Below are 13470 nucleotides of genomic sequence, written 5' to 3' on the forward strand. Positions count from 1 at the left end.
TGAGCTGCCTCCTGTCGCAGGAGCAGAGCAGAGGAATGCTGTGGAAGAGACCCAGGCCTCTGGCCACCCAGATTAGAGAGTTTTGTGCTGAGGTCCCTATATGGTTGTGTTAGAGTGAACGGCCAGCTCCAGCCTGTCTCTGCTCCTTGTTTGGGAAGCAAGTGGGAGGGGATCAGACTAAGGGGCTATATAACCCTTCAGCATCCAGCTTCCCCAGACACCACCCACCCAGAGTGGAGAAGCCCAGCCAGTCACTATCAGGGTAAGTGGCACCAGCCCAGGGGTGTGACTGACTGAGAGATTCGGTGGACTCTTATGGCTCAGTGTAACCAGACAGTGTCTGTGTCCCTCCGGATGATGCTCACATTCTGCAGTTTTGAATGAACATTTATACTATAAAGTGGGTGTAGCTTTTGAGTTTGCATGATTTTATTGAGCTAAAATGAAATTGATTTAGTGGAGGAGTTGATGGAGCGAACTGAAAATTTGTTTATGCATGTCACCTGAAAAACCTGTTTGTACTAAACCGATTGACTGTCCAGGTACTGCTGCCTACTCTAGGGGTGAAGTCTAGCTGACTATGGCAAATTATGTGTTTATTTCTGCTGGGATTGAAAACTTGGATTTGTCTATGGTTACTATTTAGAGGGGAGACTGTATTTTTAGTGCAACTGGGGTAACTGGAAATGATTGTCAGGAGTGAACTGGGGCGTCCAGCCTTCTGGTTTCTGCTGAACGTATTCACTGCTTCTGGGTCTCCGTGGCTCTAATGTGGCGTCGGGTGTTGGAAATGTGTTTCTTGTGAGTGTGCTGGTGTCCTTGCTGTTCAGTCCTGTGTCATTGCTCATTTGTAGCATAGCATAGCTTCTGTACTCTCTGCAAAGAAAGGAGGAAGTGTCTCATCCAGGGGAGGACTGCTTTGCATTTCTCTGCCCCAAGGGTCCCTCCGCCTGGCAAACAGCGCCTCTGTGGAGTCAGCCTTGCCTCCAGAGGCGAACCCCTGTAACTCGGGGTTTGGTAGCTAGGGCCGGGAATGCAGTTTTCTCAATAAGATTTTCCTCCCATTTTGTGATTCATGACTAAATATGGTTTGAGTCTTGAGACCCACCAGCCGGGAATGGTACTGTCCTTGCCTCCTCCCCTCCCCACCCCTCCCTGACAGTTCAGTTTTGGCACGAGATGCAACTCCACTGTGCTGCACCGAACTCCCTGACCCGGGTGCAGTTCCAAAAGCAGTCGCTGAAGCCTGTGTGTTTTACCTAATTAGGAAATGCTCCGCTTCGCCCTGATCCACTCATTCAGGTTAGATAAGAGCTGTAAACCACTGCAGCAGTTTCTCTGGGAACGCGCAGACTTCTTTTCTAGTGACAGTGCGCCTTTCAGGATTTATTAAGACAAATTTTCTGCACATTTTTGGGTGAAACATAAATACATCTTTCCTGAATTTATATAATTTTTTTTTGCAGTTTTTGGGGGACGTGGCGAGCAACTTATTTTTCTATCCTACAAAAAGTTTAGGTGGTTTATCCTTCCTCATTTTGAGAGGGCTTCCTAATTCTAAGTGGTTTATCCTGTTTGTAGACCTGCTGCTCAGTGGGGAAAACAAGCTTAGTATATTCCGTTCTCACGAGGGGAATCCACGCTGAGGATTTCATTCCAATCCTGAGGGCAGTGTTGAAAGGAAGACAAGATGACAAACAACACTTCTGGATAATGGCAAAAGTCCCATAATGGTATCCATTTGCAAAGTTCTGAATATCCTTCCAAGCTTTCAAAAACCCAAGCTTAAATGCCAGTTACTTAAAATTTTGTTTTAAAGCCAAGGGAGTATATTCTCAATTAATCAAATTTAGAAGATAGGCCAGAACTCAGGGAAGAAAATAAAGACTTCTACAAAACCCAATACTTTCCACTTCAAAAGAACCCCAGTAAACACCTTGGTGAGAATAAGTAAGCTTTCTGCAAACAAACAAACAAAACCCCACATCTTCTTGTGGTTGTATCATGCTACTTTCGCTAGCTTATTATTCTCACGTTAGATTAGCTGTTAGCATACTGTTAAATTTTCAGCTTAACAATGACTTTAATTAAGGAAGAAAGAAATGCTGTAACTCCTAAACTTTCAAATACTCTCTTGGTGTTTCTATACCAGAGTTTCTAAATTCAGATTTCTATATTAGAGCAGTTCCTGTTGGCCTCAAATGTGTGATCCACCTTCCTCAGCTCCCAAGTGCATCGCCTCACACAGCTTGTTCATGTTTAATGTCTCCCCAAATGTGCAAGTCTTCGAAGCCAAAAGAACTGTCTTTTAAACATTTAAAATGAGCAAATTTAACATTTTCAAATTGACAAATATTGTCCTTTCTGTAAAAATCTACCTATTTTGAAAAAAATTAGCATATTTAGAAACAGCTGTGAGTTTGGTTTGATATAGACAAATAAAACTGGCTAGTTTTCCAGCATGTGCTAAACCCCGGGGAACCCTGCTCTCTTACTCTGGAACTCTATCTGAGCAGTTTGTCCTCTCTTTATGTGCCCTGGCCAGCCTGAGAGTGTTAGAGAAGCCTGTGACATGCCAGTCCTTGTGCTGAGGGCCTGTGCTGTTAACCTGGAAGTCAGAGTTGGAGCTCATCAAAGGCTTTACAGCCTAGCGAAAGCATTTCAAGATAAAGGGTGTGTTAGCTGAGATTTGGAGAGAGCCTCCAGCTAGAATAACACAAAAGGGCCAAGAACCCTGTCTGAGGGCCGGAGTGATGGTGAGCACTGGGTGATGGCCTTGGTACAGCAAGGGCTGCTTCCTCCCTGTCTCTGTAGAACCCCGTGAAGCTGCTCCAGCTATGTGTGAAGAGGAGGACAGCACTGCTCTGGTGTGTGACAATGGCTCTGGGCTCTGCAAAGCTGGCTTCGCTGGTGACGACGCTCCCAGGGCTGTTTTCCCATCCATCGTGGGACGTCCCAGACATCAGGTGAGACAAATTCTCATTGAACACAGAGAGAACAGGACTATATAGACTGGATCTCTCTGTCTCTACATGTATCCAATGGTTGTCAGACCTGTCTGTGTCTACATGTATCCATTGATTTCCAGGTTCTTTCTGCCCAGAGTGTACACCACCTTGTGAAAAGACTGGGGTATAACCTAGTGGTGTAAGGCTCTCTCTCTCTCTCTCTCTCTCTCTCTCTCTTTCTCGCTTGTCCTTGCCCCTGTCCCTGTACTGGTGATGATTGATGTCCAGGAAGAGATGTCAACTTCACATATCAAGCAGAAAGATTATCTGTCATATTATATATATATATATAATATATATAATGTATTATACATATAATACCTATAACGTATAATATATAATAGCCAGTTATCTGCTGTATGTTATATATAATATATAATTATAATATAGTTTTAAAAGTCTTTTATTTTCTCATGTACACTATTGAAATACAGCCACTGTGACCATTGTCCTCACTGCAGTAGCCGCAGCAGCAGAAATCGCTATAAGCGGCCCTTATGGACAACATCACCGCTTCTGGGAAAGAAATTAAAACAACACTCAACCACACAGAGTTTGGTTTTAGATGAAAGGAAACACTGTTACTAAGTGTAACTTTGTATCCCGTTTGCTGTCAGAGAAATTGTCAAGTTGCATGTTTCGGGAAGGCACTGACTTGTGGTGTGTTTAACCGTTTTAGGGAGTGATGGTGGGAATGGGACAGAAAGACAGCTATGTGGGCGATGAAGCACAGAGCAAAAGAGGGATCCTGACCTTGAAGTACCCGATAGAGCACGGAATCATCACCAACTGGGATGACATGGAAAAGGTACCAAAACCTTTCTGCAGGATGCATCTTCAGGGTGCAGGGTGCCAGTGCCCCTGAGATGGGAACAATACGCTGCAGCATGGGGCTGCTGTGGAAGACAGCTGGCCAGCACTGCTCAGCTGCACTGCTGTTTGCTATTGTTTAACTTGGATTATTAGTCTTGAAAAGAATCTTGACGTACTTCGTTCTGAAAATGAATTTCTTGGCTATTGGTGTTTATAAACGTGGGAGACGGTTCTGTAGGTGGGAGAAGCCCTTCGCTAATGTGGGACTGATTTTCTTCCACACTCTTTGGATGGCCTGTGAGGACAGGGGTCCCCAGAGCAACAGGTGTCTAGAGCTAGAATTCTGGGAAGACCCTAAGGCAGCCCATTCTTGAAAGCTTATTGTTAATTGTCCCTAGGCAGTTTTCTTAATTTTCAAAATTGAAAAGAGGAGACCAGAGTACATTTGGTACATTCCTGAATGTTCCTGAACATATTTAAGTGCAACCGTGACTGAAAATTTTTTAAATGAATACTTTAAAGTTCTCGTTCTGTGTCACAATGTGAAAGACCTTTACCCCCAGACCATTGTGAAAGCGAATGGAAAGCAAGTCAAATACAAAAATTTTAAAGATTGTTATTAGACATTTTAGAAACACCAGTAGCAAAAAAGCAAAAGGAACAATAAGAAGGGAAAATAATTTTTAAAATACAGCAGAACATATTAGAACTACAATACCTGTTTCTTATTTATGTATTTATTAGCTTTTCGAACCCCCAAACACATATACTCACACACACATGCTCACATGTATCATTTAAAAATAAATCCTACACATAAGGCTGCTAAAATGTCTTGCTTATTATGTGTACACCTTCCTTTCTCTGCAAGGGCGGCATCCTTAGCTTTTCTCTTGATTGGGGACTTGGTGCAATTGCAGTTTGTACCATGCAGGTGGCAGTGTCACCTGGAAAGGGGTCCTTCAGGCATCTCTCCATGGAGCCAAGAGCAGGCCAGCAGGGATGACCTGGGAAAGAGAGTATTGGAATGGGAAAACAAAAACAAACGAACAAAATCCCAAATCTCTGTATTCCTGGCATTTAAAGTCAGAGCTTTCTCTGGAGAAAGGGAGTGAAGAAAGGATTGGGGTTTTTTACAACCCATTTTAACCATGGTGTGTAGTAGAAGACCAGGATTCTGAAGCACTTTGTTTTTCCTTGCATTTTATAGAGCAGTGTGTCTACTCAATTGATTATCTTTTCGGTGGAATGAGGTGAAGGGAATAAGGAATAGTCGCCCACTGACCTATACTGTACTGATGAATTATGAAGATGGTTTTTTCAAACTTGCTCAGCCCTTCTTTCATGCCCCACCCTCACCCCACTCCGCCAAGAGACAGGACTTGCCAGAGTCCCTTTCTTTGCTGGAAACCACAAAACCCAAAGCAGGAAACTTGAATCGTGACAAGGTCTTTCAAGTTGGTTTTACTTTCGTTGGTCTGCAAACTGTCATCAGTCATGCTGGTTTACCCTTGGGTAAATCTTATATTCCCAATGCTGGTGGACAGCAATCCTTCCTTAAAAGGTGAATTATTATAGTCCTTTCCATAATAATGCATTCTTTTTAATATCCAGGGATTAAAGACATTGCTTAACTACAAAGCCAATGAACTTTTGTCCAAAATACATTCATACAAAAACACTACACACAGGTTGGTGTGGAGTTTTGAGGAAATGTCTAAGGCTTTCGTCTGCCCCTGAAAGGAAAAAAGTCTAGACTGTTCCTGCAGAGGCTGCTTTACCTGTCCCTGGAGGGTGAAGATGCTGAGGGAAAGAAAGGTGAAGCCCTTTTCCCCACTTGCATACACCCGCACACACCTACACACAACTCCATACACACACACATACACACACACATGCATGCCTACACGCGCGCAAGCGCACGCGGTCAAGAACAGTCTCTAAAAGCATTAGAGATGGCAATTGGGTTTTCAGGTGAGCCACCTTCATCTATAGGCACGGTCATTTGCCCTTTTCTTTATCATCCTAAATCATTTCCGCATGAATAAAGGAAGGCATGAGTAAAGACCATGTAGCTGAATAATGAATGAAACTGTTTAGCCACTGGGCTGACTAGTTACTCTAGTGCTGTCTATGTAGCTCACAACAGAACCAGTGAAGAACATGCTGTTTATTTTCTCCTTCACTTACCAGTGGAGCTGGGAACTTGCTAGCTCACACAAACAGGAAGTGGCCCAGCTGTGGTCTGAATCTTCCCTTGACTACAGAGCCTATGCCCTTGATCACGACACCATCCTGTCACACACACACACCTGGTTTTGAGTAGTCACTTAATAGGTGTGCAGCCTCATGCATTCGGTTCATACTGTCTGGGCCTCTGAGTCTTCACAGATAGATGAGGCCTTGCGCCTTTCACCCGATGCTAGTTTTGTTCTGCAAATTCTGGTCCCTTTCGAGGAAGGCCCTTCAGTGGCCCACAACAGCACCCCACTTTTTATCCTGCCCCTCCTCTCTAGATCTGGCACCACTCATTCTATAATGAACTTCGTGTGGCCCCTGAAGAGCACCCTACCCTGCTGACGGAGGCACCACTGAACCCCAAGGCCAACCGCGAGAAAATGACCCAGGTAATATTTGTTTCAGAACACAACACTGTTGGACTGGGGATAAGGCTAACTAGAAAAAAACTTGAGCATGGCAGATACAAAGCCCTAGCTGGCAGTTCACAGACTGACCCCCCCAAAGGTCAGGGGTCATGACAGTGCTGACATCCTTACTGCACAAAATTTAGACCATTTTGTCTCAAATGGCAAGAAAAAAAATTTAAAGGTTTAATTAAGAAGGGAACATATTTAGGGTTAGAATCCTTTGACAAGCCATTTCAAAATGCAGTATAATATAGTAGGAAATGAATCTGCCACTGAAAGCCACGTAATTTCTGAGAGCCCCAGCTTCTTTGTTTGTTGGGAATATTAATTATTTTTCAAGGGATAGATATTCAGACTAATGATGCAAAAAGATACGTGAGTATCATGGTGGATAGCGTGATAAACATCCAACTGGTAGTGGCAGTTACTGTCGCTATTGTCTGTGTGACACTTGAGACCCTATAGCAAGAGACTGCCCAGGGAACTAGCTCTGGAGAGTTCCGGTGTGAATGTGCTCTAAAATGAGAGCATCTAATGTCCGTTCCACCCAGGCCCTGGTCAAGTACGGGGGTGGTAGGCGCTCTAACCCCTAATGTTGTGAAGCAGGAGCTTTCATCCCAATAACTTCAGTGACGAAATTAAGGCAAGAGGTGCACTGAGTGATTTTTCCTAATGTCACTGTGTTAGGAACGGCAGTGCCCGGAGTTGACCCATGGCTTTTTCTGCTGAGAAATCCTAAACGCATACAGCCCAGGGCCTCCTTCTTGGAAGAGCACTTGGTGTGCACACCAGGACATCAGCTGCTCTGAGAATCACACTACCTGTCCAGAAGCCGTAGTTCTAGTAAAGTTGGTTTCTAGCAAACATCGGACATTCCTTCAGGTTCATGTACTAGAATGTGTTACTAAAATGGAGGCCGAGGACTTCTTCTGATGCAGGAGGCACCAAGGGGGTTCTGACTTTTAATTTTGTCCCTGAACCGCATGGACTAATGAGTTTCATTTACCTGTAGCCAAGATCATGGCATCTCCTATTCTGTCCATGGCACTGACCCACAGTTGCATGAAAACATGGCTGAGATTAAACCTGAGACCGATCACACAGCCAGGGTTTTTCCCAGCATTGGGCTTTTCCTTATGCCCCTTGGGTGTTACCTTGTCGATAATCTTAGAGTCTCTCTGAGCGCTCACTTACTCCACAAACCACCTCCCTTCACATTTGGGAAATAAGGAAAGAGAGAACACTTAGTGAATCCTGTCACATCAATTCAGGACCAAGACTAGAGCCTGCCACTCCCCACCATGCCTGGTCTTGTGTTCATGCTGCTGGTTCCTTTCCTGTCTCATTGGGTCACCAGGGTGATGGATGGTCCTGTCTATTGCCACCTTCATTTTTCTTACTTGTGGAACCAGCTCTGCCTTGGCCTTCCTTCCTTCAGTCTTATGTGTCTGGAGGGTCTGTATCAGACAAAGGGATATGCCCTGACATACCTTGTAAATCGTACCTTGTAAGAGTGACAGCACCATCTACTTAACTGTTTGGATTCCTTTGCAGATTATGTTTGAGACCTTCAATGTCCCTGCCATGTATGTGGCTATTCAGGCTGTGCTGTCCCTCTACGCCTCTGGACGTACAACTGGTAGGTAGCCAGGGAAATGGGAATCTTAGTCTAGTGAATCCACCAGAAAAGGTGAGATTTGATGGTTACAACCTCCGGGTTGTGGTGAATGAGAAGTGAATAAGCACAGACAGAGATAGTCCCCGCTCTAAAAACAAAACAAAATAAAAAGCAAAGCAATAACAAGAAAAAACATTTTGCTTTTTTCAAAATCAACCCTGTACCCCACTTCTTTTGCAAGACGTGTTCAGGGGCTTCCTTCTTCCTCTTCTCATCTCCCTTAAGCACTCTCTAATCTTACCTCTCCTGTCACCATGTTCTTTCTTCCTCTCATATAAGAGGCTAAGGAATTACTGCTCCTCTCAGTCTTCTGTGTACTAGAACAGCAAGTAATTGCACACCAGCTGCGGCGGTGACTTACGGCACGGTCAATGATCCCCTAGGTATTGTGCTGGACTCTGGAGATGGTGTTACTCACAACGTCCCCATCTATGAGGGCTATGCTCTGCCCCATGCCATCATGCGTCTGGACTTGGCTGGCCGAGATCTCACTGACTACCTCATGAAGATCCTGACTGAACGTGGCTATTCCTTCGTGACTACTGGTGAGGCCCAGGGGATGTCAAGGGAAGAGGATGGGAGGCAGCATGCTGCTCACAGTCACTTAGTGGGACAAGTGCTGTCACTCAAAAGGAGACATGGAGCTAGAGAGATGGCTCAGCTGGTAAGACCGCTTGTTGTGCCAATGTGACAACCTAAGGACAATTCCTGGAGCCACAGGGAAAGGAGAGAACTGGTCGTCAAGAGTTACCTTCTGCTATCCACACAGGTGCACCTGAATGCACCAACTTGTTACCCTCTAGCCCTGTGACCTTGAACACTAATCAGCTTTGCTAAGCTGTTGTCCTCTTATCTGTAAAATGTCAGAGATTCTGCCTCCTGTGACTGCTAAGAAAACAAAATTGCAATGCCCGCAGAACGCTCTGCCAAGAGTCAGCGCCCAATAATTATTAGCTTTAGCTTTTTTTTTTTTTTTTTTTTTTTTTTGGTTTTTCAAGACAGGGTTTCTCTGTGCTTTGGAGATGAAACCTGGAACTAGCTCTTGTAGACCAGGCTGGTCTTGAACTCACAGAGATTCACCTGCCTCTGCCTCCCAAGTGCTGGGATTAAAGGCGTGGGCCACCACCGCCCGGCAATTATTAGCTATTTCTAGCACAGACCTAGCAGGCAGTGAGTGTATGTGTGTGTTGCACAAAAGCTGGTGCTGCACACTCCCTTGACAAGAGGCCAGAGCTGGGACAGGGAGAACTACTAGCGTGCTCTAAGTGACCACGTCTCTCTCATTGCCTGAATCGTTACAAATTGGGACTTGTCCAAATTTTAGTTTTCAGGACTACTTGTAGCCAATTCTAGGCTCCATGTTTGAACCCTAACAGACATTATAATCTTCTTTTCCAATGTGATGTTGAATTCATTCTATTCTTGTCCCCCAAAACACCACCCAGACTCCCAGGAAACAGGTGGAACTGGGCCTTGGAAGCTTAAGGCAATGGAGCCCGAGTACTGGCAGCCTCCTTCTCCTTATTTCTCTCCATGTGTCCCACCAGAACAGGAGCTGGCTTGAGCTACCATCTGCTTCATTTTCAAAAGTGAAGAATGTGTCAAAGATCGAGCCATTACAGAACTGGGCAGGGAAGGACAGATCTTTGAGGCATTTTGAAAACTCTGAGTCTTTTGAGGAGCTGGTTCAGTAGAAGAGTGACATGGGTTGGGTAGGTTTTAGCCCCCGTGCAAACCCTAATGTGTACAGTGTTTGTGTGTGTTTGACAGCTGAGCGTGAGATTGTCCGTGACATCAAGGAGAAGTTGTGCTATGTAGCTCTGGACTTTGAAAACGAGATGGCCACTGCCGCCTCCTCCTCTTCCCTGGAGAAGAGCTACGAACTGCCTGATGGGCAGGTTATCACCATTGGGAATGAACGCTTCCGTTGCCCTGAGACCCTCTTCCAGCCATCTTTCATTGGTAGGCACGGGGGTGGGGGGTGGGGGGGTGGAGCCTCTCTGTTCTGTACCCTGCCAGCCCCAGCTACCAGTACCCATTTGCAGTTAGAAATGAATCAGGGATTCAGAAACAGAAGCAGTCCTACAGGAAGGAAAGTGCCACATTACCAAAATGAGAAAACTCCAGGGAGCCAAAAAAGCACTTGACTGCCTCGGGAAGCTCTCTCAAGTCATGGTTCCACAAACATGCTCTCCGCATGCCATGTAAAATATGAATGGTATCTGTGTTTAGGATGCGGTGGAGCACAGGGATGGTTGGGGCTCTGAGTTTGGGAATGCTAGGGGAGGGGCAGAACAGCTAGAGGGAACCTATTCTGTATGGGCAAGGCACAGTCACCAGAGGGTTTTGCAGAGGCATCCTCTTTGGAGGCTGGGCGCCAGGTGCTTGAGACTTGGCTCTATTTTCAAGATTTTGAGAATGTCACTTAACCTCTCTGAGACTCAGTTTCCTCCTAGTAGGGTAGCTGGGAGGTTTGAAGCAGAGTTGGATGGCACCCTCTTCCCAGTGCCTGTTCAAAACAAGCCTTCAACAATTCGCTACAGTAAGGAATAATTAATTAGGTGGTGTTGCTACTTCTGTAACCAGATGACAGTGCTAAGAGGGATGAGGGGGCACCTAGAGGTTTATTACAAAAAAGCATGCATCAGAAGTCAACAAGACAATCAGCCCTCTCTGCTCTAAAAATGTCTATACAAAGATCACATAAAAAGCATCTTGGTAGCTGGGCATGGAAATGCTGCCTTTAACCTCAATATTAGAGAGGAAAAAAAAACAAGTGAATCTCTATGGGTTTGAGTCCAGTTTCAGACCAGTTAATGACACCTAGGAAGACCAGTCAGTGAAAAAAAAAAAAAAAAAAAAAAAAAGAAAAAGTAAAAGACAAAACAAAAGCAAAACCTTTATCTAAGTAGGAGAGATATTTTCCAGTTGAATGATCCCACCATTCACCATTCAATCTTGGGTGTTGGAGGTGCAAAATAAAATAACAGCAGGGGAGGGATGGGGCTGCTCTCATCAATGGCTCCGGTCCTCCCTTCTAGGGAACATTTGAAGGCCTATCTCCTTGTTCAAGCCACATGTAGCAGAATACCTGTGGAGACACTGGTGTTAGCATGTTGGACCTCACCCTTGAAGTGCTGCAGCTGAGCCTCCTCTCTGGAGGAGGCAGGCGAGCATGGAGCATAACAAGGTCCTTGGTCTCTGGATGGTAGTTTCTAGTGCCTGATGCCTGCCAGCCTCACCCAAGAGAAGATTAGTCAGTTGTGCCAACCCGGTTTTCCATGTCCAACCTAAGTTTTTCTCAGAACCCAAGGACCATGGCCTGTGTCTCTTTTCCAGGGATGGAGTCGGCTGGTATCCATGAAACCACCTATAACAGCATCATGAAGTGTGATATCGACATCAGGAAGGACCTCTATGCTAACAACGTCCTCTCAGGGGGCACCACCATGTACCCGGGCATTGCTGACCGGATGCAGAAGGAGATCACGGCTCTCGCACCCAGCACCATGAAGATCAAGGTACCACACTAAGACCCTCTGACTCGGGAGGCAGGGGGAGAAATAGTTCTAGAGCAGCCACCAGCTTGTGAGGCAGCCTAACAAGTTCTCTGTTGTTTCCAAGGGTGATGAGGCTGAGCTGGGAGTGATTTAGATTTAAACTCATGCCCTTAAAACAGGCTCCGAGAAAGCCTTTCTGGAGGACAGCATGGTGAGAGAGGAGCCACTGCTTCCTGAGGCTTGTGCTTCTTGGATGTCTGTCTGACCAGCCAGAATCCCTCCACCCTCCGACGGCTGAGCGGCTGAGCGTGCTGCAGAAACTACTTAGTTGGAGTTTGAGAATAGGCAGGCTGCATGCAACAGGACTTGAGACAAGCCTCAATTCTCTAACCTTAAAATGGAAATGGATGGGAAACTTGGGGGCCTCGTATGGTCAGAGGGCACTGAGAGACAATATAATTGGGGACACCAAGATGACGAGTTCACGGCATGAGCCTGAGTAACGTCAGGAAGTCCCTGTGCCATTTGCACAACTTCCTGGAAATCTTAAATTATCACCAAATCCCCTCACCGTGGGGAAGAAAATGCGTAGCTTCAAAACAAAAGTCCTGTGGGGGCCAATTTTAAAAATAAACCTGATACTGACCCAGCCACTTGTGGCGGTTACCGGTAGTCCCCTGAGCCTATTTCTTTGTATGTAACGTGAGATTCACTGGATACCTAACCTTCAGAATCACTATAGGAATCAAACAAGCTAATTCCTGTAAAACACTTAGCATGGGGCTGTCAGTGAGAGTTCAGGGATTGAGAGAGAAAAAAACAAATGGATGTTGAAGCAGAGCTTGTGGGCAAACAGAAAGAAAACCCACGCCCAGCATTTCAGGACACTTCGTTCACCAGTGCACCTGCTGCTGGCCAAGCAGCTAAGACCTGAGCTCAGCTTGGTGTTGCTCAGCTCTGGGTTTGAGTTACTGTGGCCTATCACGCCCTGGCCTGAAACCCTGAATAAAGCCAGCCCCTGCAGGAAGCACTCAGAAGGGGGACTTGGAGCCCTCTCTGTGTTGGTGCATTTGGTAGGGATTTCAGAAAGCAGTGGTCAATTTAATCAGGTGAAGAACACTTGCACGAAAGTTCTGGAACATTTGCAAGGTCCCTGCACACAGCACTAGGACTTCTACAGTAAGTGCAGGTCCGGCTGAGCTCTTAGGCACAGCCCCCTCCCCCCAGTCTCCCCTGGAGACGTTGTCAGGGCTTTTACGCAGACTTGATCTAAGGCCAGTTCGCATTTACCCTATGAAAGGATAAAGGAATCAGGTTAGGCATAGGTTGCATAAAAACAAAACAAACAAACAAAAATCAGTGAGCTCACCGGGGAATCACTCTCCCCAGCTGGAGAAGAATGCCCCTGTTTTGCTGGAAGGGGCAGCCCAAGGCACTTGCTCCTGGCACTGACCCTCTCCTTTTCTTATCCTGGCAGATCATTGCCCCTCCAGAACGCAAGTACTCCGTCTGGATCGGAGGCTCCATCCTGGCGTCTCTATCTACCTTCCAGCAGATGTGGATCAGCAAACAGGAATACGACGAAGCTGGTCCCTCCATTGTGCACCGCAAATGCTTCTAAGCCACCTCCCTGCTCTGTCTCTAGCGCACGACTGTGAATGTTTTGTGGATCAGCGCCTTTGGTTCCTTTCTAAATCATTCCTACCCAAAGCTTTGACTTGTTACTCGTGTTTTTTAATAAATCAGACTTGTGCTACCCTTCATTCCTAGCACTGGCCTATTATCAACACTGCGAATTGTTTCCGTTAGATGGGACGTAGTTA

At 45.8% G+C, this 13470-nt stretch overlaps 1 protein-coding gene across 1 annotated transcript; it reads left to right on the forward strand.

The window, feature by feature from the left end:
- The first annotated feature begins 224 nt into the window (after nucleotides 1–224).
- On the forward strand, nucleotides 225–13410 carry Acta2 (actin alpha 2, smooth muscle). Its single transcript, XM_057778831.1, has 9 exons — nucleotides 225–262; nucleotides 2815–2966; nucleotides 3688–3816; nucleotides 6338–6448; nucleotides 8024–8108; nucleotides 8531–8692; nucleotides 9918–10109; nucleotides 11487–11668; nucleotides 13125–13410. Exons 2-9 carry the CDS (start codon nucleotides 2838–2840, stop codon nucleotides 13266–13268), a joined length of 1134 nt encoding a protein of 377 aa, XP_057634814.1. The 5' UTR covers nucleotides 225–262; nucleotides 2815–2837; the 3' UTR covers nucleotides 13269–13410.
- The last annotated feature ends 60 nt before the right edge of the window (nucleotides 13411–13470 follow it).

Source organism: Chionomys nivalis, chromosome 8 (genome assembly GCF_950005125.1).
Source record: "Chionomys nivalis chromosome 8, mChiNiv1.1, whole genome shotgun sequence".
NCBI lineage: Eukaryota > Metazoa > Chordata > Mammalia > Rodentia > Cricetidae > Chionomys > Chionomys nivalis.

Coding starts and splice junctions, on each gene's coding strand:
- Acta2 (XM_057778831.1), top strand. CDS start 2,838: ATGTGTGAAGAGGAGGACAGCACTGCTCTGGTGTGTGACAATGGCTCT. Junction 2,967..3,687: donor TGGGACGTCCCAGACATCAG/GTGAGACAAATT, acceptor TAACCGTTTTAG/GGAGTGATGGTGGGAATGGG. Junction 3,817..6,337: donor ACTGGGATGACATGGAAAAG/GTACCAAAACCT, acceptor CCTCCTCTCTAG/ATCTGGCACCACTCATTCTA.